The sequence below is a fragment of the Gadus macrocephalus genome, chromosome 14, assembly GCF_031168955.1.
Source record: "Gadus macrocephalus chromosome 14, ASM3116895v1".
NCBI classification, from domain to species: Eukaryota; Metazoa; Chordata; class Actinopteri; order Gadiformes; family Gadidae; genus Gadus; species Gadus macrocephalus.
This window is the reverse complement of record NC_082395.1, coordinates 15225203-15252588: the sequence shown is the minus strand read 5'-3', so window position 1 is coordinate 15252588 and position 27386 is coordinate 15225203. Positions and strand designations below refer to the sequence as shown.

Here is a 27386-nt window from a genome sequence, read left to right as displayed (position 1 = left end):
TCAAGTTATTTCAGAGTAAAATTAATACGAGAGAGGGAGAGAGAGAAAGGGAGAGGGGGAGAGAGATCTGACTGGGGATAGCATAGGTTAATTCACTTGAGGAGGTAAACAGTCTGGTTATGTTTTTAAACAGTTTATTCTCTAGATTATCTAGAAGGACTAGGCTACTTAAATATTGAAACATACATATGTATATATCAGTGTCGTCTTTTTCCACAAATTACTTTCTTTAGTTTGCATTGATGGTTTACTGCATGTGTGTTCCAGAACGTGGGCTGTGACTTTGTCATTGATTCTAATGCGTTGGAGGACCGATGTGGCGTGTGCCAGGGGGATGGATCGACCTGCAAAACAGTGACCAAAACTTTTGAGAAGAGCGAAGGCCTGGGTACGTCAATGTATTGTTGGTTCCACAACCACAACAACTTTTTTCATGAGCGATTTCAGTTTATTTATGGACCGATGGCAGCTTTGGCCAATTGGTTTCAGTTTTGGACACCTTCATTTAGTTCGATTTAGTCTAAATGAAAAGTAGGTTGTGTGAACGTTTGACAACCAAAATTCCTTCAGTAGGCCAATAGAGATTTAGTATATAATAAGCCCTGGTGTTCAGGCCACTTTGAAATTCATCAGACTTTATTTTAATATCAACAAAGAGGGACATGTTTCCATCAGTGTCCTCATGTCTTTGTCAGATATAACTGGATCCCAGAGAGAAACAATTTTGGTGAGAGGTTTTTATAGTTGTACCAGGATGAAGGAAGGAGGGTTCTGATGCTGTAATAAAGTGTAACGTACCTTTGTGGACCTCGCCAGGCTATGTAGACATCGGGCTGATCCCAGAGGGAGCACGGGACATCAGAGTGGAGGAGATGGCTGCGGCAGGGAACTTCTTGGCTCTTCGGAGCGACAAACCCGACACGTACTTCCTCAACGGTGGCTGGACCATCCAGTGGAATGGAGAATACAAGGCAGCAGGAGCCGTGTTCACGTACGAAAGAACCGGTCACCTGGAGAACCTGACCTCCCCTGGTCCCACAAAGGAGCCACTGTGGATCCAGGTGGGACTTACTTCAGAGTCATAGTCATTGTGTGTGTGTGTGTGTGTGGGGGGGGGGGGTCAGCGGGGCCAACACAGGCGCCACTCATAACACTAATTACAGGTTGGCTCCTTTTGTGTACCAGGGCATTGGTAGTAGATTTATCTTTACTAATCTGCTACCCATACCCTGGTCAATCTAATGGGAAAAGCTATAAATAATGCTATGAATGATACCAGTGTTTATCCTATGATGTTGCCTCTGTGAAAATGTTCTATTGTAATAGGTAGTGATTTAGGCTGTTTCTTACATTTTATTGATACAGCTTTAACTTTATAAACTCTCTGTTCATAGGGCGTTACGCAATATTCGGATTAGATCTGAGTTGAGTTTTGCGTATTTCTTGCACATGTCATAGGCATGCTCTGCACACGTGTTGACAATTGAAGTACTATTGAAGTTAAGTTTGCTTGTAATACTATGTCAATTATGGACCCCATTTCACTCCTTAGCATCCCTGGAGAGAGGAATCCTCCACTCTGGGTTCCTCTTTAAGATTTCCTCCTTTAATTATGCATCATTTTTTTCACTTTGGGGGAGGAGGGTTAGGGGTCACATTTGGCCTGTAAAGCCCTTTTAGACTAACTGTGAATAAGGGCTTTAAAAATGAAAAGGACTTGATTTGACGAGAACAGGGGGACAGGTTCATACTGCTGGCAGTTTATCATGCCCCCACAACCATGAGCTGATAACACATCAACTCACTTATGTAAGTAATAACCCAATATAATAATAAGTGTTATAAAAACTAGAACACAGTGCGCTAACTTAGCAATGATTCAATCTCGGATAATGTCAATGGCAGCAGGGTGGTCGCTTAATGAATTACATCAGTGGTTCCCAGGATTTATGGTTGAGTCACACAACAATCCCAACCAGAAGTTAAACGCACGCTAACATTCTGTTGTAAGGGATGATCATGAGAAAAAAGCAGAATGCCAAAAGTCCCCAAGAGATCATAAAACGCTTACATCCAATTCCATTATTTGCAAAATATGTCTTGAAATGGAGCAATAACTTGTATCACATGATTAATCAATTCCGGGGCATATCATCAATAGTATTCAAGGTAATGTCCACAGGAACTATATTACCATTAATGTAGATGCAGGAGTACATGTATTTTTCTCTCGCCCACTGGTGTCACTGTAACCAATGTTAGAAATACAAATTTAAATTCACACCAGCCTTGCCTAAAGGGACAACACTTAATTTTATTATAATTATCCAACAAGGGATCAAAGGAAGTTAACAGGTATATATGGGGAGAGACTGATTATGGAAGGAGGTGCAGGTGGAAAGATGAAAAAGGAAGCTCAGGTGAGGGAAGTGATTGCAGATGGCAGATGGGCATGGCAGGATCTGTTAAGCAAGCAAATAGGAGGAGAATGGCTACTTAAGTAGATGGAGCCAGACTCTGACAGTCATGTTAATCATAACATGCCATTTAACACCACCGGCTGTTGGTGGAAAACTACTTGAATTATATTGTGGAAAAGTATGTGACAAACTCTGTAGGTGGCGAAGAAGTAAAAGCTGCTCAGGTTTTGAATTACATACTTTTTCCATCTAGATTCCACTTGGGTTATGGATTGTCGGTGCCTTCAAAGTAGTTAACTATTATGAAGAAGCACTATGCTAACGCGGATCTGCGCATTAGCTATACTATACTGCTTCTACTATAGACCTCTTCAGAGGTCTATAGTAGAAGTATGATAGAACATAAAACCGTCTTTATCTCGGTCACCATTCATTCTCTCAAACGTATGATCAGAGGTTAGACTCACTAACTTATTACCTTGTTGGTGGTTTTATACCACCTGAACAATCCTTGATTTTAATACTAACAAGATGTTCATTCAAATTCCAGGGCTAAATAGCTATTTGTATGGACAGTCAATATGATACACACACACACACACACACACACACACACACACACACACACACACACACACACACACACACACACAGATTACATTTGAATACCACGTTTTAAGAGGGGCAGGGAAAAATGGCCTTGCTCACATTTTGTTTTTTGAAGTTACAAAATACAAGAAAAAAAGACAAGGCAAACTAAATACTGTCACATATCACTCAAGTAAACATTTAAATACAGTTATGTATTTATATTAATACACACATTCAAAGTACATTTTGAAGTATATAGAACATTCCCCTTTATTTGCAATAAATAATTATTCCCTGTGCTGCAGTGAAGCCTGAATATGTTTGTATATTATAAATATGTTGTTGGCCTTCCAGTTTTTTAACAATGTATCTCTTGAAAGAATGAAATACTACTTTAGTATTATATTAGGGGAACTAGCTAGCTGGACACATGTATTTGGTTCTGCTTATTTGAGCAATATTTTTTTTATTTATACAATTTCTAGCGCTACTGTTAATCCTGAGGAAGTGGTATTGAACGTGTCAGTAGTGAATAGCCATGTGGTCTATAAATCCTTTCAAAGTGTTGATCATTTTATTTAAAGTGATTGTTTCAAAATATGGCCTCTATAGAGAAAATAGGGCCACTAGTTGCAAAGTGTAACTTTGCAAAGAATACCACTTGATTTAGAAGGTGATGTAATTGATGTAGTGGGTTTGTAGCCTCAATATACACACCTGTTGTTGACCGGGGATGTTATCTTGTCCAGCTGCTGTTCCAGGAGACCAACCCGGGGGTGCGCTACGAGTACACAATCAGACAGGAGTACTCGGAGGACAACACCACTGTCATGTCCGACTTCTTCTGGAAATTTGGGTCGTGGACTGAGTGCAGTGCTTCTTGTGGGGCCGGTAAGGGAAAATAACTAATTTACTTGTTTTGTTTAAACTTCTATGATTAAAACATGTTATGCTTCCCTTTAAAGAAATCTTAAAACGATGTCATGTCATACATAATGTTATAGCAGTGGGAAGAATCCTCCACATTGTTTCCAGGGTTGATGTGGCAGTACTATGTAATGAGTCCTTTGCTTGACATCTATGGGTCCAACAGAGTCTAACCCATAGGCAAACGAGTGCCATTCTTACATCATTCTATATGACCTGATTCTAAAATATTTTTGTAGTATACACTAAAACACCACGCTGTAGAAGCTGAATGCTTTTTGTATAACTATTTGACCAATGGTGTCGTAATGGTGAAAGTGCTATCTTACACAGGACATAAGGACAATTTCATTTTGCGGGAATTTGCAATCTTGGAAGGCACAGGTAGACACGCTTCCAACCAATTCAAAGATAAAAACACAATTCTAAGCAAGCCTAATTTTAAGTTATGTAAAGGTTTTGTAACCGGGACAGGTAGGCTACTGCTGGTGATGGGTCAGACTTCGGAATAGCGCTATAGACCAATTAGGTGTGAGGTCACTCCTTTAACCTACTTTCCGCTGTCGCAATAGGCAATTGAAGATATCTTACGGATCCAAATGTCTGTCCTTTTGTTGCCTGGAAGGGTAGTTGGTATTTCGAGGTCGAACAAACTTTTACATTCATACAAAATCCCCCAAATGTCCAAAACTTTTGTTCACTGAAAGTAGTTAAAACCTGTTTACATTCTACAGAAAGGTTACAATGGGATGAAAACCTGATAATGCACGTGTTGGGTCTCTTTTGAAGTAATGAAAATAGGTTACGTCATATCATTTGTCATCGGTTTACTGCTCCGTGATACTGCTCCGTGATAGAAAGTAGGTCATCAACTGATTATTGCAATGGGCCAAAACCTTAAGCAAATAACAAAAAAAATTGCATTCATCAACACCAAACATTCTGATCTAAGAAGTGGCTCAACAGTGGGAATTCCGAAGACAGCGGCTTCAGACCCTTAAAGCTCTATGGTTGGGATAAATTTGTTCATGAATGCTAACAATTTATTCCTACATTTTAAGGCAAATTATTTGATATGGTTTATTCATGGGAAGATTGTTGCATTCTTACACACAGGCAGCATCGACTGTGACGTACATGGTTTTTCTCAAAAAACCTCCAAGGGTCCTGGTTTGTTATCAAGAATAACCAAGACTAGGGGACTTGCCATTGTTGGACAGGGCAAAGTATTTTCAGTCCACAACAAATGTGGAAAGGGGAGGTAATCGTGCATGGAGAAGGTACGATTTGAGCAGTATTTGTAAGCACAAGGAGTTGCCATGGCAGAGGGAAACCGCAGGATGTGACAGTGAGGGAATTGATTGGAATAGCAATGTGTCCATCTGATCTTGTGCATTCAGCAGACACTTGTATCCACAGCCAGTAACACGTTAAGCTACTATCAAATCATACAATCAAAATACCAGAAGATCCCAGAAAATGTAATGTAGGTCAGGCAAATCAACACGTCACCCTAAATGGCAGCATCTAGGGTTGACTTGATGCAGGCCGATACTAGGAGTCAATAGAGGCAGATGTGGAGTAGCTCATTTATCAGGCATGCATTCTAAAGCCTGGCCAGATGTTTTGCCCGCCGGCTGCAGTTGTCTAAAATATGATAGGATAAAATGATTGGCTGTCCTCATGATGCCCTGTGTTTGTCCGTGATTACAGTGCAAGATATAGGGCCCTTTCTTGCATCCAGCGCAATTGACTTTCTAAACTGACGCATGTGTCGTTGCTAGTTTGCCACGGGCGCGGAGCGTTCTTTTCCCTCCACAGGCACGCGTGGCTAAATTAGGGAATGACCTTGCACCCAAAGGGGCGGCTCAGCGAGAGGAGGAGGCGTGTTCTGGCGCAAATGTTCCCTGGTGCTATTTTGCAGTTTCAGAAAACAATTCCGCCACAAACCAGGGAATACCTGGTTTAAAGCCAGTGGCACGTTGTTCAGATGCTATTTCAAAGATGAACTGAAATTTGAAGTTTAGTTGATATAACAGATGTATTGTCTGCCTTCTCATTGATACAATAACAAAAAATGGCTGAACTTGCTAAAAGGGATTAAATTGGACGGTGAAGGTGTTACAGGGCCGCCATGTTGGATTTCAACAATCAGCTACGTCACTGGCATGGTAACCTACTCCTACTCTGTGGCTCTAGCAGCCATAGCAGGTATGAGTCAGGCTCTGAGGCCCGCTGAAATGGCTACGGAAAAGCAAACAACCAGGTCTACAGGGGGATCATCTCATTGCATTGCCCCTGGCTGCAGTAATGAATTATATAGGGCCACAGCAGCTGGGGTAATCATACATTTCCACAGGCTACCTTTGAATAGGAAACCAGCCCTTGATACATGGCTGGCAGCCTTAAAGCGGACTAACCCTCCTATACCCCCTGTCATGTTAATCTCCACAAGCTAGCACTCCGACCATAGTGTATAAACTATTACTCCGACGATATCACAGATCTATGTTTCCAAGCTGCTAATTAAACCACGGCGGGTCTGTAAACAGAAGTTCCACAAATGTCCCTTTCTACTCACCCTGATGTTCGCCGACTAGCCGATTGCTGATACAGAGGGAGTTAAACTTGAAGTAGTTTCATAGTAAGATGTATCTGTGCAATATCCATCTGTGCAATATCCATCAACATCCACCAGAAAGTAAACCTCCACCATCCACCTGAAGTAAACGTGACACTCGTGAATCCGCCTCACATCTATGCTCATCCGCAGGTGTATCTCCCAAAGTGCATCTAACCGGAGCCGATTGTTTTGTGAAACCATGTCTTTAATAACCATGTTATTAGGCAGATAATAAACCATTTTCTTTAATAGGTCCATGGTCCCAGGGTGGTTTCAAATAAAACCGGACCTATGCAGATTCGTGTGGACGCCTGAAGCGACGCTAGAGTTGCGTTGAAAGTTAGTTTTTTTTTTAAATTATATTTGTAGCTTTGAATACAGCCCCTTGGTCAACTTAATTAATAACTGTAGTTTAAAAAGTATTTCTGCTCAATCGAAATGTTTTTATACAGCGCGCAGCAGTGGCGTGCACAGACATTTTGGGGGGCAGGTGCTCAGTGAAAAATAAGGGCACTTTGTGCGGTGTTACTTCCCCTAAGTGGGCTAGGGGTAAGGGGAGTAACATAGTACCATGTTAAAAACAGTAGGAGTCATGTAGTCCAAGTTAAGGGTGTTTATTGCCAAACTTAAGCGCTTGTATTCAGGGAGATCCACGGGCAAAAACAACAAACAAAACGTAGCCTATCCCTGACTAGAAACAAAAGACAACTTTCTAAATTAAAGAAAAGTACGAGTTCTAATCGGCCCTAGCAACACAGAATCAGGAGAAAAGTGGGAACAAACATAATGGCAGGCTTCCTGGCTGAACACAAAAGAAAGAATAACAAAAGAGCTGCTAAACAGTTGACGGGCAGGGATACCGGGCAGCAGGCGACGGCAGACAACGGCAGGACTCCAGGTGTGCACAGTCTAGAGGTGGAGCTGAGGGTCTCGAGCTAAAGGCAGCATACACAAAAGCACATTAGAACACATGGGAATGAAGCATGCAGCATGTGGCACTGCCGGCTGCCTTATTATAGCAGTGTGAGATTTTTTTTAAGTGTAATTTTGGAGTGAAGAGTGATCATTACCACTCTCTAAAGCAGCATCCTCCTCGGTGCCATGTCTTTAAAGCTGTTGATGACCTCACTCAACAGCTTACCAAGATACCAAGATTGATCTTGGTATCTTTTTCTATAGCAGGCAGGAGAAGGTCAGAGAGCTGTTCTTCCCCACAGAGACTTAGGTAGGTTCTGGGATGTTGAGACTCTGCCTTCTCTGATGCACATCCAAATATTTCCCCAAACTTCTCCTCAGACCTCATTGTTTGCAATGTGTGAAGCACACCATCATTTACCTTGTAGGCAGTGGAGGGGTGCAAGTGTTCTTCCTGCAGAGATTCTGATGCCACAGCAGTGACTTCGAACACTGGGGGGGCGATTTCCAGACAGAGAATAAACATGAAGTTGATGGCATTTCTGTACATCTGAGCATCTCCTCTGGCCAGGTTAGGTGGGTCACTGTCACCGATGTCATCAAGGAGCTTCAAAATAACTTTCAGATTTCTCTGAAGGTCTTTCTGTGCTTTATCCCTGCAAGCCCATCGGGTATCTGACAGCTGCTGGAGCTCCATAACAATCAATTAATCTTGTCAGGATTTCTCTATCTCTCTAACTTCCACCACCTTTACATCTAAAACATAAATTGCAGACTGGAGGGCTTTTTTTTTGGAAAGTGGTCCATCATGCTTGTCATGTGCATCTCTGTGATGAGTGTTGCTTGATTTTTTTCAAGAGCAGTGTTCCACTTTCTTATGCCATCAGTTGTCCACGCTGTTCTGTTTTTATACTTTTCTTCAGAAAGGAAAAGCAGACAACTATAACATTGGATTGAATTAGCAGTGGGAGAGTATTCCAGCCACACATTCCCATAAAACCATTGTTTCTGGAATAGCATTTTTTGGTGGATAGATCAGTCTACCAGCCTACCCAGTGAACCTACCCAGCCTACCCCAAGAAAACGCTATTCTATTTGAAGTTCAAAATTCATGTGGTCATGCATCTGTCTCATCGGAGACTGCAAACGCGCTGTCAAAATATCAACTCGTCAGATTCAAATGCACTCTTGGCTCTTAAAGGGGATGGGACATGGCCCTCTCATTGGTTTATTGCACGTTACGCCCAAACCACACCTACGGGTAATTAGGCTATGTCAGGGCAACCCTTTTTAGAGTCATTTATCCGCCGGTATAATAGCAACATCGCCATAGAACCGCCCACAAAGCTACTTGCGTTTGGCGCTTCTCACTTGCGTTTCAGACTGTTTAAATAGGGGCCCATATAGTTTTCGGTCTTGTGTCATGTGAATATCATTGAGGCTAGTATAGCATTTTTGCCCGATTTGTGGTCTGCGTTTTTTTTATTGTAATTAGTCACAAAATCAATACTCTTTTTACTGTTTACTGCTTGGCTGACGTGACCTGCTGTGCATGAAATGAAAAGTTACCTAGTGTGCTGTGGTGCAAAGCGGAAGATTAAAAAGTAAAATGCTCCAGGGTCTAGGTGTGATGCTCTGGGAACATTTTAAAACATCCTTCACAAAGGAGTAGCTATGCTCCCCAGTTTCACAGATGCGGTTGACCCTGCATGCAGAAATATTTCAGTAAACATCATTGCTAGTATTCCTTTAGGACTGTCAATTTTCCCCAGAATATTCTCTACACACATAGAGAATATTGATTATGATGCCAATTATGTGTTGCCAAATAGAAACAACACAAGCTCCATTATTTCTGTCTGTATGTTGTACTTTATAATTATTCTGTACCTGGTTCCACTCCTTCTCTCTGGCTTCTCCCTCCAGGGGTTGGCATGAGCAGGAGGGGAGTGCAGGAGTAGGGAGGTACGACGGCACAACGTCATTACTCTCTTTACTCATTACTCACTGATATTAGATCACACAGAAGCACAGCTTAAGAACAGTGTATGTTTTTATACTAGGCAGACCAGGAGAAGTTGACGGTCCTAAACCTTGTTAACTCTGTCTTCCACCGGAGACTATGGCCCATGTTTGGCACAATAACCAGGAGAGGGTGACCTTTGGGTAGGGGTGTAACGGTACACGAAGTCACGGTTCGGTACGTACCTCGGTTTTTAAGTCACGGTACGGTACGCTTCATAGTTAAGGGGGAAATTAAAAAAAAAATCTTGTTTGTCAACAACAGAGATGGCCGTAGATCAGCAACATGAAAACACCAATAAACTTGGTTATGGCATTTGCATTTCTGAATCCCCAGACAGGGGTTGTTGAAATAGTGTCCGTGAGCTGGGTTTGCACGGCTCGTTTTTTTTTTCACAGCAATGGTGAGCAAATGCCTGTACGGTGACGGTTCGGTACAAATGCGTGTACCGTATCACCCCTACCTTTTAGGAGTTCCAAAGTATCTGTTATGGCAGGGAAAATTGACAATTGTATTATGAATATTATTTGTTGCCATCGGAATGCTATGTTTGACCTGCAGTCCTCAGAGAGGATGATTCCTCCTCCCATCTCCGTCAGCTCTCTTAATACTCCTGCTTGCTCACTCGTCTGTACTAAAGGAGCGACAGAGTAGAGGCACTAATGTCGGAAACAGTTGCTTCCACTGATGCACATATGAGCCATTGCTTGACATAAATGAAACACATTTGTAAACTTTCATGTAAACTTAATTTTGCAAATAGTAGCAAAGTTCATGCTAATTAAAATAAATATTGTAAGATAACATGTTAACTGTAAAACCTGAAATCACGCGATTTCGTGCTCGTGCTCATGAAAATGTATCGATTGATTCGTGTCCAAGAGCACGATTGTCCGACTTCTTCCATGCTACACAGAAAGAAATGTAAACCCATGCATTTTGAATGGGAGCGTTTCTCTGACTTTTCCGTGCTACACAGAGCAACATTTAAAACAATGCATTTCAATCTGGAGATTTTCTTCGACTTCAGAAAAGGGGGGTTACACTGCACCCTCTACGTCAAAACAACAATCTGATTTTTCAGATTAAATTATCGTATCAATTTGCACTTGTTTACGATCTATGGTCATTATTTTATTCTCTGTAATATGCACGCATATATCCTATATTTAATGCATGGACATGTTTTATGAACACATTATTCTTAACAACCCCCGAACATATTGATTCTAGATTCCTGTGATAGGAGCGGGATGCTGTGATGAGGATCATTAATGTACACAATGTAAGCCCAGTTCATTTTGCAAACAAGTCTGAGTTCTGTGTAAAGTTTTATTTACACAAACCTAGATGAGGATTTATCACCTTAATTGTGTACCTCCGTCATTTCACAACTATTAATCTGGTTCCCTATTTCTTATTCGTATGCAGCTTGCCATGATCATTGCACTCAATAAGAAAAAAAGGCAATAATATGTTTGGATAAATTACACTTTACACAGAACACATAAACTCGTTTGCAACTTGAACTGTGCCTACATTGTGTACATTAATGTTCCTCAATACAGCATCCCGCTCCTATCACAGGAATCTAGAATCAATATGTTTTAGATATGTGTTTGAGTGTTGTTAGATATGTATGGAAGTATATCTGTCTCATCGGATTTTGAAAATAAAAAGCCACTGAATGTTAAGCATTGAGTATTTATGCATTGAAATAACGTATCTGATATTTTTTTCCTCTGAATATAACTCTTTCAATTTTCAAGAATCATTTTCACCGTTATTTTTTAATATTCACAAATTCAAAATCTAATATTTAGCGTTAAATATGTCAATGTATTAAATTTATCTTAAATATTTTCAAGATCGCCAAATTCAACATGCCAAATTCAATGTATGAAACTCAATGTAGGAAATTCAGTATCATCCAGGGACCCAAGGAAGAGCAATCGATGCTAGATCGCGGTCAAGCAAGCAGAGCGAGCGGGAATAAGAGGGTCAGTCGTTGGATACCCGACTCTGATGCGGGAAGGCATGTGTAAAGCCATAGCCATGTCGAACGGCAACGGCTTCTCCACGGAATTCTGCGACCAACCAAAAAGTGTGGCGCTGTTGCACATTTTATGCAACATGCACGAGTTGGAAGCGTAGCATTTCTATCATCATCTATCACTGGGAATGGGTGGGCAACAGCACGTTGAGTGGCTGAAGCACAGCGGTTGATATGCCTCTGTGGTTACATAACGAGAGCGCAACGAGCGCGCAGAACCAAGTATTGCGTGGCATGATACAGATGAGGATGACAAATGAAGGTTGCTGTCGGGCACTTTTTCCCAAGGCACGCCGTGCTTCCACTTGAACTACAGGCTGCTGCTGCTGCTTCACTGCGCTCTCATTCAACGGATCGACCAAAATTGGTGCCCTAATATGGGGCTCTTAACCCACTACATTACCCTTACACTGCATGCAAATCAACCCAAGTCACTGCAATCACACAAACACTTCACATATAGGCATTAGTTCATCGTTTATTTCATAAACGGCAGTAAAAGCTGCGTGCATTCCATTATAACATAGAACTGCGCTTAATAAATACATTTGATTTGATTAGCATTTTACAGACCCTTAGCCGCTTTTCCACTGCATGGTACCAGCTCGACACGACTCGACACGACTCGACTCAGCTCGCATTTTTTGCGTTTCCACCGCGGTACCATGGTATCTGGTACCTGAAGTGGCTGCTTTTTCTAGTACCTACTCGCTCTAGGTTCCAAGCGAGCTGAGCCGATGCTAAAAGGTGACGTCGGCAGACGGCCGGCGACTGATTGGCCAGAGAGTGTGACGAAGTCACGAGAGCGACATGGCAACCATGCTGGTAACATCCATAGCAGCGCCGCAGCCAACATGTTCCACTTCTCCAACTTCTTCAACATGCCAGCTAATAATAGTAATGCGATCGATGTCCTCCATTGTTGTTATGTGGGTTCTGTCCATGTGTGGGTTGCGTATGTGTTGTTTGCGTCGCGTACACAAATACGTCACGGCCCTTTCGCGCAGCCGACCCCGCCCACGTCCAGGAGGTACTATTTGCGGTGGAAAAGCACCCGTGCTGCTACCGTGTCGAGTCGTGTCGTGTCGAGTCGTGTCGAGTCGAGCTACATGTGCGGTGGAAAAGCGGCATTATACACTGGATAGGGTGTTTAGAACGGTCCACCACCATTGCTTCTTTCCCCATAAAAAGCTACAGTCACTAGTGTTAATTTACGTTGATTTACCTTTATGCATTTCCCCTTATAGGCAACTGTGTAAAAGGCTGTTGAGAATTAACGTTTGTGTCAAGAAAGAAAGACCCATCACAGCCGTTGCCGTTGGACATGGCTAAAACCTGCTTTGCAAATGCCTTCCCGCATCAGATTCGGGTAACCAACGACTGACACTCTTAACCCCGCTCGCTCTCCTTGCTTGAGCGCGATCCAGCATCTATGATCGATTGCTCTTCCTTGGGTCCCCGTATGTTAACACTGAATTTCATACATTGAATTTTGCAGCTGAATTTGGCATGTTGACATTTTTAACATTGAATAATAGTTTTTTAATTTGTGAACATGAAAAATAACGGTGCAAATGATTTGTTGAAAATTGAAAGAGTTATTATCTAGAGGCAAAAAAAATTAGAAACGTTATTAGAATATACTTTCATATATATGTTGTATTGTGTTCATATAACATTGGTCATAAACAACTGCTTATGAATATAGGGGGGGGGGGGGGTCTATATCAGCCGCCATAGCAACCTTGACAGTCACATTACGTGAAATCAGGCCCATTGAAAGAATAGGCCAAAAAAACATCGGCATGTCACATGTAAGAGCCGTTATTGTAAAACTACAACGTTTTCCATTGTGTACCAACATTCTTACACTTCATTCTGGTGTGAGACTGAGTTTAAGGGATGTGGTTAGTTAGAATTTTTGAAGGAGTCTTCTGCTGCAGAAATCAGAAAAATCTAATTGCTGTTTCGATGGTGCACTGCGCAAGTCAGAAGTCAGAAAAAAACACCTGATTGAAATGCATTGGTGTAGATGTCGCCATGTGTAGCAGGAAGAAGTCTGAGAAACGCTCCCATTCAAAGTGCATGCATTTACATTTCGTTCTGTGTAGCACGAAAAAAGTCGGACAATCAGTCTCTGGGACATGATTCAATCGATCGATTTTTGTGAGCATGAGCCCGAAATCACGTGATACCGGGATGAACTGTCACAGGCCTGGTTGTCTCTGACTATGTGACTTGTTGGGGTTGACCTCCTTTACGTCACGGGTTACAATACGCCACAATGAAGTCGGTTCACAAGGTTCAAAATAGTTAAAAAAAAAACATGTTTCTCATTCATTATAGATGAGGGTGGTTGGCTGCTGACAGTTCATACCGTTAAATAAGAACCTCCTTGAGCATCGAAAGGGTAGAACACTGGAAAAGGATAAGCTAATAAGTGTGGCAATCCTGGAACGAGTACATAATAACAGGAGAAAATAACCCACAAATATATATATTAAATGGTTATCTCGCATTGCTGAAATGCCTCTTGCCTTCTTTATTTTGATGAAGGTGCTCTCTTGCTGATCCATGCTGCATCTGTTTTCCCAAGAAGCAGATGGAGCTCATGGTAAACATGCTTGGAAAGACAATGAAGTCAAACTGAGCACAATAAGGCACAATGATTAAGCTTTTGACTGGTGATGAAGTAAGATGGATTACTTGAACTAACTGAGGAGAGGTAGACTCATCAGATGACTCCTTATCTCCATGTGCTGTCCCTAGGTCCCCTACAGGGTGAATAAACAGATTCCCCATCACTCTGCTCAGTACTGGCCAGTGGAGTGGAGCTCAGGTCCACTCCCAACATTTCTGTCTGAAGGCCCACAATGACCATTTTGAGCCCTACCTGAATAGCTATAATAAAAAGAGGAACCATTATATAATATGATTTAGCTGGTACAAATCACTGTTTATTGCTAAACATATTCCAACTATAATGAGTATGGCTACCAGACGAGCAGATTGAAGGCTTCAGGTTGCGCTGATTGCCCTGCTGCAACACAGATAGTGTTATAGTGGTTCCGGCTCTGCTACCACAGGGCTTCAAGGCACATCTGTCACAGTCTCCCAGTCATAACATGAAAATAGGGCAGCTTTCACCTATAGTCACAAGAAAGAAATTTCTAATTATAAGTTCACTTGTGGAATCCTAAGTTTCTATTAACATCACATAGTAGCCGCACATGATGCGAAAGTGGAATCCTGGAGACACAATTAAATTCTTTTTTTAAACTACTTTACATTCCTATATCGTATCGGTTATTCACAAGCATCCAAGTTGTGTGCTAAGAATGTGTCCTAATGAAAGCTCTACTGATACTGTGTTGACACGCTGCTAAACAAACTTTGACATTCATTTGTGTACCTATGTAATTAAATTTATATAAACAGGGACAATGTACAAAGTGAATTATGCGTCGCTTTGTTGGTTTTATGCATGTTTTTACATGAGCTCACCATTAAAAACATCCCCGTTGATATAACCTAACCATGGATAAGCTTGTAGTAACCAATACAACATTGGTAAGTAGTTAAAAAGATATGGGTAATTTGGTCCACAGCGATTCGCTGGGGAAACATAATGGGACCCTGTCGCATAAAAATGGTCAGACAGACCACAGCAGCACAAAAGGCAACGATATGGCACTAATCACTTATGACAAGCAATTATTCCATACCTCCACCCTAGAATGACCAAAACTAAGTAAAACATATCACTACATTCTGTCCACAATGTAGATGCAGTCAGTTCTAATGATTTACGTTTCTATTGCAAAGCATAGCAGCACAACGATAAAATAAAGTTTTCTATTAGGCAAATTAGGCAGAACAAAATTGGTAAGCTACAAATCATTTGAAGCAGTTTTTATGTTGTGTTGTGTGAAAGTTATGTAGCAGTCACTTCCCATCCACCTGTCCCGACTCCCTCTAGCTGAATCCCTAGCCGTCTCAGTATCATCAGACCTGTCCCGACTCCCTCTAGCTGAATCCCGAGCCGTCTCAGTATCATCAGACCTGTCCCGACTCCCTCTAGCTGAATCCCGAGCCGTCTCAGTATCATCAGACCTGTCCCGACTCCCTCTAGCTGATCCCTAGCCGTCTCAGTATCATCAGACCTGTCCCGACTCCCTCTAGCTGAATCCCTAGCCGTCTCAGTATCATCAGATGCTGTGGCCACCACCGTAGCGGTGGGGTTAATGTTAGGGGCTGCACCGGGTAATAGTCTCACAAGCTTCAGGGTTCAAAATCCCGCCTTGAACTCTTTCATATCCCCACGGATATAATCGTTCTGCCAAACATGAGCCCCACACACAACCATGTTGGTCCTCACTGATGCAACGATGATGGCATGTCATGCAATAACTTTTTCGTACCTTTTTTTTTAACTCTGTTCCCTTAATGAGGAGAGTTATGGCAACCTGTGCAAGCACAGTATTTCACTATCCTTTTTATTATTATTGGTTTCATCCAAATTCAGCCTATAATGTTTGTACATATACAGTACAAACATCTCGTCCAACTATATATGGGTTTAGTATGTTGTACGTAAAGCTTAGTTTTTATATTATAAATATTTTAATATTTTCTGGTTATACCTGAACCAAACTCCTCGTGGAAAACGTACACTGTGTTAGTTGGTGTTAAAACCCTCTTTGTCGATTGGATTGGTGGAAGTGGATTGTCAATGGTCAGATACAGATCCTGTCATAACGTTAATTAAAATATAAATAAAAGCTACATGGTCTACTTATAATATTATACTTTACTTTAATTTACTTCAGAAGGGGGCGCGGCCTGCACAGTGCACACTCTAGTTAGGGGTTGTCAAAACAACATTCAGATTTATCATATTTTTGCAACTAACCACGCCTCTTAAACCCAGTCTCACACCAGAATGTACTACCTACGTTGGTCCACAGCAGAAAAGGCAGTCGTTTTACAATAACGGCTCTAAACATGTGACATGCCTATGGTTTATTTTGCCTATTCTTTTCAATTGGCCTGCATCCACGTCACGTGGCTGTCATGGTGACGGTTGCTATGGTGGTTGCAATCGACGACGGTTGCTATGGTGGTTGCCATCGACCGCCCCCCATATCTTTCTATGTTCCGTAGTTTAGACGTAACCATAAGTTACTTTTGTAATCAACGTGACTTTTCTATCACCGTCTGGTGGCTAGTTACGTCACTCTGAGAGATGTACATGGACAGATTTGGTAGTGACACAGCCTATAACCTATTCGTAAAAGCAAAACTTGGAAAACTTGAAAAATTCATTGATTTAACGAGGCAGGGTTATTTGAATCTGTATTTAGTGTATTGACTATTTCTGGTGATTGAAAAGCTCATTGCAAGCTTCCTATTTATGTCTAGTGTACCCCTACTGAACACAAGCACCATATGGATATGGAAAATTTTTGTCACGCCCCAGTGGTGGTGGTGTCATATCTATGAAAGAGGGCATTCAAATATACCACAATGATCAATTAGGAGGCCGAAGCCCTAAAGGAAGTGATGCAATAGGTGAATTTTGAGTCAAGGACAGTAACACGTAAGCTATAGACCTGGGGTCTCTTTTATATCAAAGACGGTCTCAAAGGACTCATATGATTATCAACTTTGGGGCTCCAGCCCTATACGAAATTTCAGCAAGAGCTCCATCTCGTTGCACCTTATCCAGCGGCTCGCTTGCAAGATTTTGACCTGAAGTTCTTCCCAGACCCAGCCATCGGACATGGATATCTGAGAGTCAGGCCTCTCTTTAATAAGGACTAAAAGTTGATCGAAAAATATACATTAACTTTTTGTTATCTCATGGGCCGTGGTGCCGGTTCCTTTTGACCTTTTGACCCCAGACTTCAAGAACTTGTCCACAGGCAAGTGTCTACCCACCTTAAGGCGAGAATTTACAGCTCCATCCCACAAAAAATGGGGACTTAAAACGAACCTGTCTTATGCACATTTACTCTACTGTTGGAGGTCACGCCCTTTTTCTCGTCTTTTTGAGATTAGCTAGAGATGCCAAAATGTATACACACGTTTCCTGGGGTCCCGAGAACGACATATCTGATATTTGGAGTTCCAGCCTTTACAGAAAAAAAGTTTTTCGATAATAGACAGTGTATCCGAATGTGGTGGAAAGACAGTTTTTGAGATGGAAGGTGCTACCGCCCTGAAACTAGACTACCTTATCTTAGGGCCTGAGCGACTGACTTTTCCTTCCAACTAACTATTGACGCAAAATGCCATCAATAATTTATTTACAAATAAACGGTTACATATCAGCAACGAAGTTGGAGTGGCCTACCCACATAAATAATTGTACTACGCCAACATTGTTAACTGTGATGCATAACTAAACAAGCAAATGAAAAAATAACTACCATCGCAACTGAAATATTTATTAGACTATTAACAAATATTAAGAGTGTTATGAGCAGCAGCTGAACCAGTCTAAAAATCCCTTCATCACTAAAACACTTTTAGTGAAAAAAAGTCACCACAGTGCCTAAAAACCATCAACGTCATTCATGTTGAGTGAAAGGAAAAACCTCGGACACAAGAAGTTAACGGAGCAGTGAACTAGGCCCTCTCGGATGCCAGGCCGAAACATTTGTTTCACTACGACTCCTTTCAGCTGCCCACCCCTCCTCCTCCAGCAAAAAATAATTACAGAAAACAGCTAATAAAACGCCTGAGGTGGCGTTTTGAAAAGAGAAAACGTAAAAATTTTGAGTACATGGTATAAAGATAATTATTAGCCTTTGTTTGATATCCAGACATTTTTTGCGGCGACACATTCCTGCTCCCCACTTGTATCGGAGTGAACAAGGATATCTACTTCTGGGCCCCTTGAAGTACATGACTGCATCCAAGTATCCAGATACCGTTAGGCCTTAGCTCATTCATTGTCATGCCACGTCATTGGTGTTGCACTCGCTGATGGTAGTGTGCGACCAGTAACTTTGTTTTGTGGCTGGTCTTTGGTAAGACTACCGGGTGTCTGATGTGAGGGTGCAGAGCTGCATGCTCTGGTCGACCTCCCACCCTGAGGATGCCTTGTTCATCCACAAAAGGATTTAGCCTTTGCAGGTTGCCTTTGGTTATTTCCTTAAGTTCTTCCTCTGGACGATGCTTATGATGGCAAGTTCTGCATCTTCTCTCTCTTCCAGACTGCTGGCTTCGTTGGTTCTTGATGTCAACCCTTTGAACTCTTTGACACATCGCTTGAGTCTAGCGATGGCTTTGACCAACCTCGTTCAGCTGGAGAACTTGAGGGAGCATTCAAGCAGTGAATATTCTGTTGTCAATGTCTTAAGCACAAATACCTTACGAACTTCTGGGTCTTCAACTGCAATGTCTCCCACCTTCCTATCTCCACTGGGAAGCTCTTCTTGCCAAAGAAAGGCTGGACCGTCAAACCAGTTGGAGGCAATGAGCTCCTTTGCCTTGAGGCCCCTTGACGCATGGTCAGCTGGATTTTCTTCAGAGGCCACCAGTGTTCACGTTAGCAGGCTATAGCCGGACATTGGCCGATTGCACGCACGCATGGCCGGTATAATAAAATGTAAACGGCCCACATGTCCGAGAAAAAAAAGAAAAAAAGTTTGCATTTATGTATGAATTAATCTGAATATGAAAACCAGTAGCGGTTCGTGGCCGAGCTCACCAGGGAGGCAAACACGAACGTGCATTCATGAATGCGCGCAGTGCACAGTGGCCACGCTGTTGAACGCTGATTGGCTGTCATCACGCGAAATTCTCGTCAAAGTTGAAATATTTCAACTCGAGCGAATTTGTCGCAGCACAAATCCTCGTGAATGCGCTCGCCTGTGCACGGCGAAAGTGTGGCCCGACAAATCAAAACTTGTCGCCGGTTTTCTCTCGCGAAGAATTCGCCCGATACGCGTCTCTACGTTCACTTTGTATGGGATCTTGCCGCCCGACGTGTTGGTGTGAACGCACAAATCTTTCCCGACTGGGCAAAGCTGGCCAAAATCGCCAGTAAAATCCCTGTGTCCAGTGTTCCTGCGGAACGAGCCTTTTCTCTCCAAAACAGGATTAAAACATCTATCAGAAACCGCCTAGCTGGGGAAAAGATGAGGCTGATGCGCATATCGAGCCTTGGGCCGGGGTTGAAAGACTTCAACTTTTCGCGAGCAGCGGAGCACTTCCATGCCATGAAGTTGCGCCGAAAGTAGCCTGCAAGAATTGCAATTATAGAATGATTTTTTTTTTTTCCTGTTTACCATTTTTGACGAGAATGGCTTTTATGTTTTTTGCCTAGGCTAATTTAATAAATGGCATTTATTGAAGCAACTTAGTTTGTGTCGTTTGTCGTTTAAATGTGGACTTTTGGTGATTATTTAATTATTAGTGAATAACGTCCGGAAGATATTCCAAATGTCTGATATTCTGGAATAGTGTCGGACATTTGTCCGCCCAAGAAAAAGTCTAGCGTGAACGCTGGAGGCCACGTATCTCCATTGACTTGGTTTGGTACTGTCCTTGATGCGCTGAATGTGGTTTGCCACAAAAACATGGAATCTTCTTACATCGTTGTTGATGTACCCAAGGACTACTTTGTAGTCACTCCAGAAGAATTCCTTGGCAAATGCTATATCCAACTCCTTTCTGAGCAGCCACTCTGGCTTTTCCCATCACCAAACACGGTGGACTTGTCCTGATGCACCAAACACTCTCAGGCAGCTGCACTCTCCATATCCTGTGACGCTAGCATCCGAGAAGTGATGGAGTTCATATTTCCGGTCTTCTGAAAAACTTGCTGGAAGGTAACATCAATTAACCCCTAGGGCTCTCTCCATTTGGTACTACTCACCCAAGGCTAGGTCTTGATTTATTGCTGTTTAAGCACACTCTTCTTTGGGGATTGAGGCGAGCACCTTCTGGCTGTTAGAAACAAACTTGTGGATGCTTGCCATCGCTACAGAGCTGTCTTGATTCACTGACTAGCTGCTTTGCTTCTTCTTCTGTAGACACACTTGTCAGCCAATCATCCACATAAAAGTTTTGATCAATGAAGCGGATGGATGCTTCACTGAAGCAACCTTGCTCTTGTGCAGCAATGTGTTTGAGGCCGTACTTTGCACAGCCGGGTGACGAGGCTGCACCAAACAAGTGCACTTTCATTCGAAAGACGGATGGTTCGGAGTGATAGTCCCCATTCTCCCACCAGAGGAACTTGGTCTTCTGCTCTTAGGTGAAATTAATGAAACATGCACTCTATGTCGCACATTATTGCTACTGGACCCTTGCGGAGACGACATAGAACACCTACCAACGTATTGGTCAGCTGATGGTCGTTCGATGACACGCCTTGAAACTTCGCTGAGCAGTCGAACACGACGCGTATCTTGCACGTTTTTTGTGGGTGATACACCCCATGATGAGGGATGTACCAAGCAGGGCTCTTGTTGATTTTCTCTTCAGGAACTTTTCTCAGCATCTCCATGAGTCATTGTTTCGTTCATGAAGGTTACATAGTCCTTGTGGTACGGTTTGTCTTTCTCAAATCTCTTACTCAGACACTTTAGGCGATAAACAGCACCTTTCCTGTTGTCTGGCAGACTCGGCCTGTCCTCTTTAAAAGGCAAAGGCATTTCACAGTGACCGTCAGGCTTGATCTTGATTCCCTCCTCCATTGTTGAAATGAAGCGAATATCTTCTTGTGAAAGGTGAGCATCCACCACGGTTCTTTCATTAAAGTCTGACTCCAATATCTTCATAACATTTGGCGGCGTGACTAATTCCTTGACTCGTCTTCGACATATGTATCGGACTTCACTTGTCAGATTGGCAGGCGACTGAAGGCATGGCATTACTTGTCAGACAATATTTCTGTGGTTGCATCCAATTGCATCTCCGTAGTCGACAAAGGAACTACCAGAGCCAACAAAACTCCAGCCAAGTTCTGTTTTTTGAGCAAAAGGCTCCTTATCTCTGCTTGACACAACTTCCCTGGGTAACGGGGATTGAGAACAATTGTAACCTATAAGCAGGCCAATGACACATTCAATTAAAGGAGCAATCTCTTCGACAAGGTGCTCTAGATGAGGCCATGCTTTTGCTGTCTTGGTTGTAGGAATGTGACTTACACTGGCAGGAATGAAGTCTCTTGAATATGTTACTGGAAGAGTGATTATCTTTGGCGAATAAAAGCCTCTGATCTGCAACCCAGTTAACTTCTGACTTGGAATGACTGTACTTCTTGATGAAAATGTTGAGAGCTTTAGTTGCACTGGCTCCTTCTGTGTGTCCAGAGCGTCTGCCTTTCTTTCAGGATAAAGGTGGTGTCACTTTGGTTATCCAGTAAAGCATATACGAGACACTGGAATAACGGTGGATGTGTAAGTTCCATTCATGTCTTGGACCACAGTGGCTTCGTTAGAAGCTTAATTTGACTGCTTAGAATCCGTCCTTTCCTTTGACCTCTCCTTCTCTTTGGCTTGTTCCCAACTCTCCTTTCTCTCGTAATCTCTGTGATCTTTCTTTCCGTCATCCTTGACACGGTCTTCATGCAAACAGGTTGGGTGCTTCCTTTTACATGTGTCGCAGACACTCTTTTCACAGTTCTTAGAATGGTGTCCTGTCTTTAAGCATCCAAAACACGGTCCTTTAGTTTGCACAAACTTGACCCTTTCTGAGATTGACTTTTCTTTGAACGTTCTACATGTTTGAATGCCATAGTACAACTTCTCACAGAAGACACATGTCTTAGGGACTGGGTTTTCTTTTGAGCTGCTTGCCAGCACCTTTGCACCAACATTTCGTGGCTTTGATGTCTTAACCTTTTCACCATCACCATAATTCAGAGCATGAAGAGATGTCACAGGGTTGCATGCTATCTTGGCCTCTCTTGCAACAAACTGAACAAATTCGCTGAACTTTGGAAAGTCATGTGTTGATACTTCAACCGCAAGGACCTTTCTGTTCCATCTGTCTGTTAACCAATCAGGAAACTTGTTGAGCATTCTTTGGTTTTCACCACATGTTGTAAATTCCCTGTTAGTTCATTATATCGTATCGCATATAGATATAAAATGTATATTGTTATTTCTATTCAGGCACTTGGGACAGCCCAGGTAGTGCCGTAGGGTCCTAGAGTTTTACTAGGTGCACGGGATTACGTCGGAGTTCGTTGCGCCTCGATTGCATAACCCGCAACGACAGAGAATGCGTTTGTGAAGAGTGAGTTAATACTGAACAACGTATATTTATGCAGGATAAATGTTATATGCAGTCCGCAATTCTGTTCCATATAGTGGCCGGGATTTGTGTGTTAGTTGATTCACTCACTAATCGGGCAGCTAGTGTATAAGCCTGCACCTCGTGTAGACATTGCATACGTGTCCTTCACTCTGCTGTGCCGTTGTCGGCTGTTATATTGCACACGTTAACACTATATTATGTATAGTGTTAACGTGTGCATGTTGAAGCTATTTATGCCAGTAATGTTTCGATAGCAATTATGGTATATTGCTAGTACTGAAGCCCAGTGTTTTAGTATGTACATCTTGTTATAATTATTTGTCTTTCTTATTCTGTTTTACAGAAAACCATTCAGAAATGTATTCATTCATTCCTTCATTAATCAGATTATTCATTGAAGCCATCGTTGATGTCATTCGCCTATTCAAGATATATAAACAACAAAAACTGTTCCCTGTGTATGCGTCTACTCTCTGACCGGAGTTGCCGTCCTGGATAAAGTAGTCCCAGCGCACACACGTACATTCTCCAACACCACGTCATTCAGGACAGCGAGACACTTGATCAGTGACATTGCTGCTCACAGCTTTGTAGAAAATCTAATAATTCTCTTAGTTTAATGCTGTCCTTGGGCCCTATTTTTGGCCAAGAATGTATCTTATACCTTAAGGCAGGGGTCTCAAACTCGCGGCCCGCGGGCCAATTGCGGCCCACGGGACGATATTTTGTGGCCCCCTACTCATAGACGGATTATGACATATCGGGCCCCTGGGCACGTGGACTCCGCAGGCCCCCCCCCCCCCCCCCCCCTTCCAACATAAACACACGCACCCAGAATACACACACACTTATTGGCGATAATAAGTCATTGGCCTACACCTGCAACTCAGCAGGATTTGTAGCACAGGAAAGGCAACCTCACAATAATTATTACAAAAATGCATCTTTATTTAACCAAAACAGGATAAAAAAAATACATAATTGATGCAATTTTTGGCGATTTGAACGAATTTCGAATGCACCGCTTTCAACCACAAATAAAAACGACTTAAAGCAACTCAATACGAACAGTTCCTTACATTAATTGACAGTAATTTATTTCACCTATGAAATGCATTTTTTCCGGGCTCTGTTCCGTGCAAAATCCTCCACGATATCATCAAACTCCAGTGTATTGGTAAGGTCACTCTCAATTGCCATGAGAGAAAGTGCCTTGAGGCGTTTTTGTGACATTTTCGTCCTCAGTTAATTTTTTATTCTGGACAGAAGAGAGAATGACCGCTCCCCTTCGCAATTACTGGCGGGCAGAGTCAGAAAAAGCCGTAGCGCTAGATACACATTTGGAAACATAGATTGCAGTCCACAATCGAGTATAATTCGTAGCAGTCCTTTTGGGGTTGCATCATCTCCAGGCTTGTTGAATGATCTGAACTGAATAAATTCATTGCTTCAACGCTCCACTTAAGTTCGCCGTTGCTCCATGTTTAAATGACAGTGACTTGTTCGTGAATGGTCTCAAATTCACAAACTGAAATAGTGCCCCCTAGTGATCTTTTTATTAATTTATTTACTCAGTTGTAATAGGCCTACTATTGCTGTTTTTGCTTGAATTTTTGTATTTCTCTACTGATTGCTTCGACAATGCAACATTAAAAGTTACTAACGCTGGGGCCCTGGGCCCCACTGTAAGTAACTTGTGGGGCGGCTCAGTCTACTTCAGTTACTTACAGTGGGGTCCAGGGCCCCACTCTTAGTAACTTGTGGGGTCCAGGGCCCCACTCTTAGTAACTTGTGGGGCCCAGGGCCCCACTGTTAGTAACTTGTGGGGCCCTGGACCCCACTGTTAGTAGTCTCAGGGGGGCCCAAGGGCCCCCCTGAGCCCTTGGGCCCCTGGGCATGTGCCCGGTGTGCCCGTGCAGTAATCCACCCATGCCCCTACTTGATATCAAAGTTAAGTGTTAGTGCGGCTTGCACGTTTTAATTTTTTTTATTTTATTTTTTTTGCCGAGTCGCTGCGCTTGCCCGTTGGCCTCATTTATAAAGCTTGCTGCGCACAAAAACCTTGCATAAGACGGAGGTGAAATGTGCTAGGCCAACGGTATGGCTTCTCCCAAGTCTGTGTGCGCTGGAGATACGCCCTTTCTGTGTGTATCTCTTTCCAAACACCATGCACCTGACCGGGTTCTCTCCTGTGTGACTCCTCTGATGTATTTCGATCTTGTTATGGGCAGGCCAAGAGGGAGAGACGTCGGAGAACCCGACGCAGTCTATTCATAATATTATAATGACCACGGAAGAGGCAGTGAATGAAGTATTGATTAGACAGCGATTTATTAGAAACCTAATAAATCGTTGGAACACGCAAGACCGGTAACCATAGCAACGCCGGTAAACAAACATATTCGAATATATTCGAATATTAATATTAATAAACAAACGAACTTCGAATATGATTTTTGGGCAAAAGTCAAAGCCCTAACACACACACCCCAACGTTTGCGGTGAAAAATGCTTCTGCACATTTCACCCCGTCTTCGCAAGGTTGTTGGGCGCAGCAAGCTTTATAAAAAATATATATATAAAGCCCTGCATGGGCCCTGCAGGAGCTGTGTGAGAGGAAGCGCTGCCAGGTCTCTGGCAGTAAGGAGTAGGCAAGAAAAGCCATATGTTCAGAAGGACACTTCATGTTCTGAAGAAGGTTCATGTTTTAAAGTCGTTCATGTTCAAAAGAGCCATTCATGTTCAAAAAAGCATTCATGTTACAGAACTGTTAATCGTAAAGCTTGAGAAGACTGGCCCCCAGGTAAATTGAGTTTGAGACCCCTGCCTTAAGGCCTTGGCAATCACAAAGGGGCTTTCATACCTTTCTTCCAGGATGTCCAATGCTGAATAGTAGGCTGCATCTGTGCCTAGCAGGAAGTGACCTTCAATAGCTTTCTTTGCAGGTCCAACATACTTGCGGAGGTAGTAGACCTTCTCATTCACTTGAATATTCTTCCTGCCAATGGGAGGACCTTAGTGGGTCTCCATTGAAAACAGAAGGCTCTGGTATTGTGAGATGGCTTGCATTGATCGACTCTGTTATTGCTTTGGCGAGTGCTGTAGTAATATGTTCTTGATGAACAATGGCAGCAGGTTGCACACTTTCAACAGTCTGTGCCACAATAGCAGGTTGTACATGTGTGGCGTTTTGTGGTGTTGCCACATGATGCACAGAAAGACTTCTTTGGGTAGTTTTAGCTTCGTTTTTCACATGCTTGCTGCTATGGAGCAACTCTGATGTCTCTTCATCCGAACACACTTCCTCGTTCGTAGACTTGTAGATGTGCATTTGCAGCATTCATTTTCTTAACTGTCTCTGAGCGCTCTAACTGCCTGCGCATCTCTTCTAATGCATTTTCCCTTGCAGCATTTTCTCCTTCTTGCAGTGCAAGCCTCTTCCTGTTCTCAACTTCAAGGTTCCCAAGCTCTTGTTACTTAATTTCCATGTCCTCTAAGACATCTAATGTGGCTTAAGTTGCAGCCAGCTCTGCTGCAGCTCTGTTAACAGGCTTGATTGCTTTGATCTGATGCTTGCAGACTTTGAACTTCGTGAACATACACTAGACCTTTTGGAGGTTGCACGTGTAAGCACCGAGCCAGTCTCAGTCCAGTATGCTCGTTCTTTGTGAGTATCTGGTACTTTTTCTATTAATTCAAGAGAATCCCCTGCATGTTTCAAGAGCTTTCCTGAGACACCATCACACGTGTCTACTCTGCGGCGCATCTTGCCATCCGGAGTAGTGTGTTGGCATAAATCTTGATAAGCTTGTTTTACACTTGTTCAAACGTTACTGATCTTGGTTATGTAGGTTTGCAGGATTTCAGTGGATCGATTGCTTTCCTCGTCTCTTTAGCAAGATCTTTCCATTTGTTATAAGAGGTTGTAAAGCGATTTTGAAGCTTTTTAGTTTGGCTGTCATAAGTTCTTGACCCTTTTCAGTAAGCTCTCAGGTTCTTTGGCTTCTTCTTAGACTTTCCACTACAGCAGCTTGGGTTTCTAGAGCTACCTCAGTCTCTAACCCCCGTACTTAGTCGCCGGATCCACCCCCCCCTCTGCGTTCCGGGACCTCCCACTTTACAAATTAAGCACTGGTTAACAGTGTATGCACAATCTATCTGTTGATACTCGAATTCAATGTAAACTTGCTAGCAGCTCTGTCAACGAATGGCAGGCGCAGATCAACATCTCTCCACGTCTCCACCTCGTGTCGAGCAGGCTCACTGTAGCTCCCTCCAGTTAACAGACACGGACACAAGGCGTTCTTGTTTACGGGCATTTATTAGCTGAATCTTGTCACCCTCGATGCCATCAAACATGCCGTGAGAACTAAATAAAAGCATAGAAATCATACATGAGTTACATAAATAAGAATATTATCACAGAGAATAGCACATGATAATTACACATTGAAAGAACTATGCAAACCTCATTGGCCGCGTTAACTCCAGGGAGTGAAACAGGTAACACGGAGGCAACTTCACTCCTGTGTGTCTCATTCGTCTATTCACACAAAT

At 42.6% G+C, this 27386-nt stretch overlaps 1 protein-coding gene across 2 annotated transcripts in view; it reads left to right on the top strand.

Moving 5' to 3' along the window:
- Window positions 1-27386, top strand: part of LOC132471542 (A disintegrin and metalloproteinase with thrombospondin motifs 7) — a 92422-nt gene that overhangs the window by 43635 nt on the left and 21401 nt on the right. For both annotated transcript variants that reach the window (XM_060070647.1, XM_060070648.1), the window contains 3 exons: window positions 268-388; window positions 817-1061; window positions 3761-3902. In XM_060070647.1, coding sequence (XP_059926630.1) covers window positions 268-388; window positions 817-1061; window positions 3761-3902 — 508 coding nt within the window. The remainder of the gene's footprint in view (window positions 1-267; window positions 389-816; window positions 1062-3760; window positions 3903-27386) is intronic.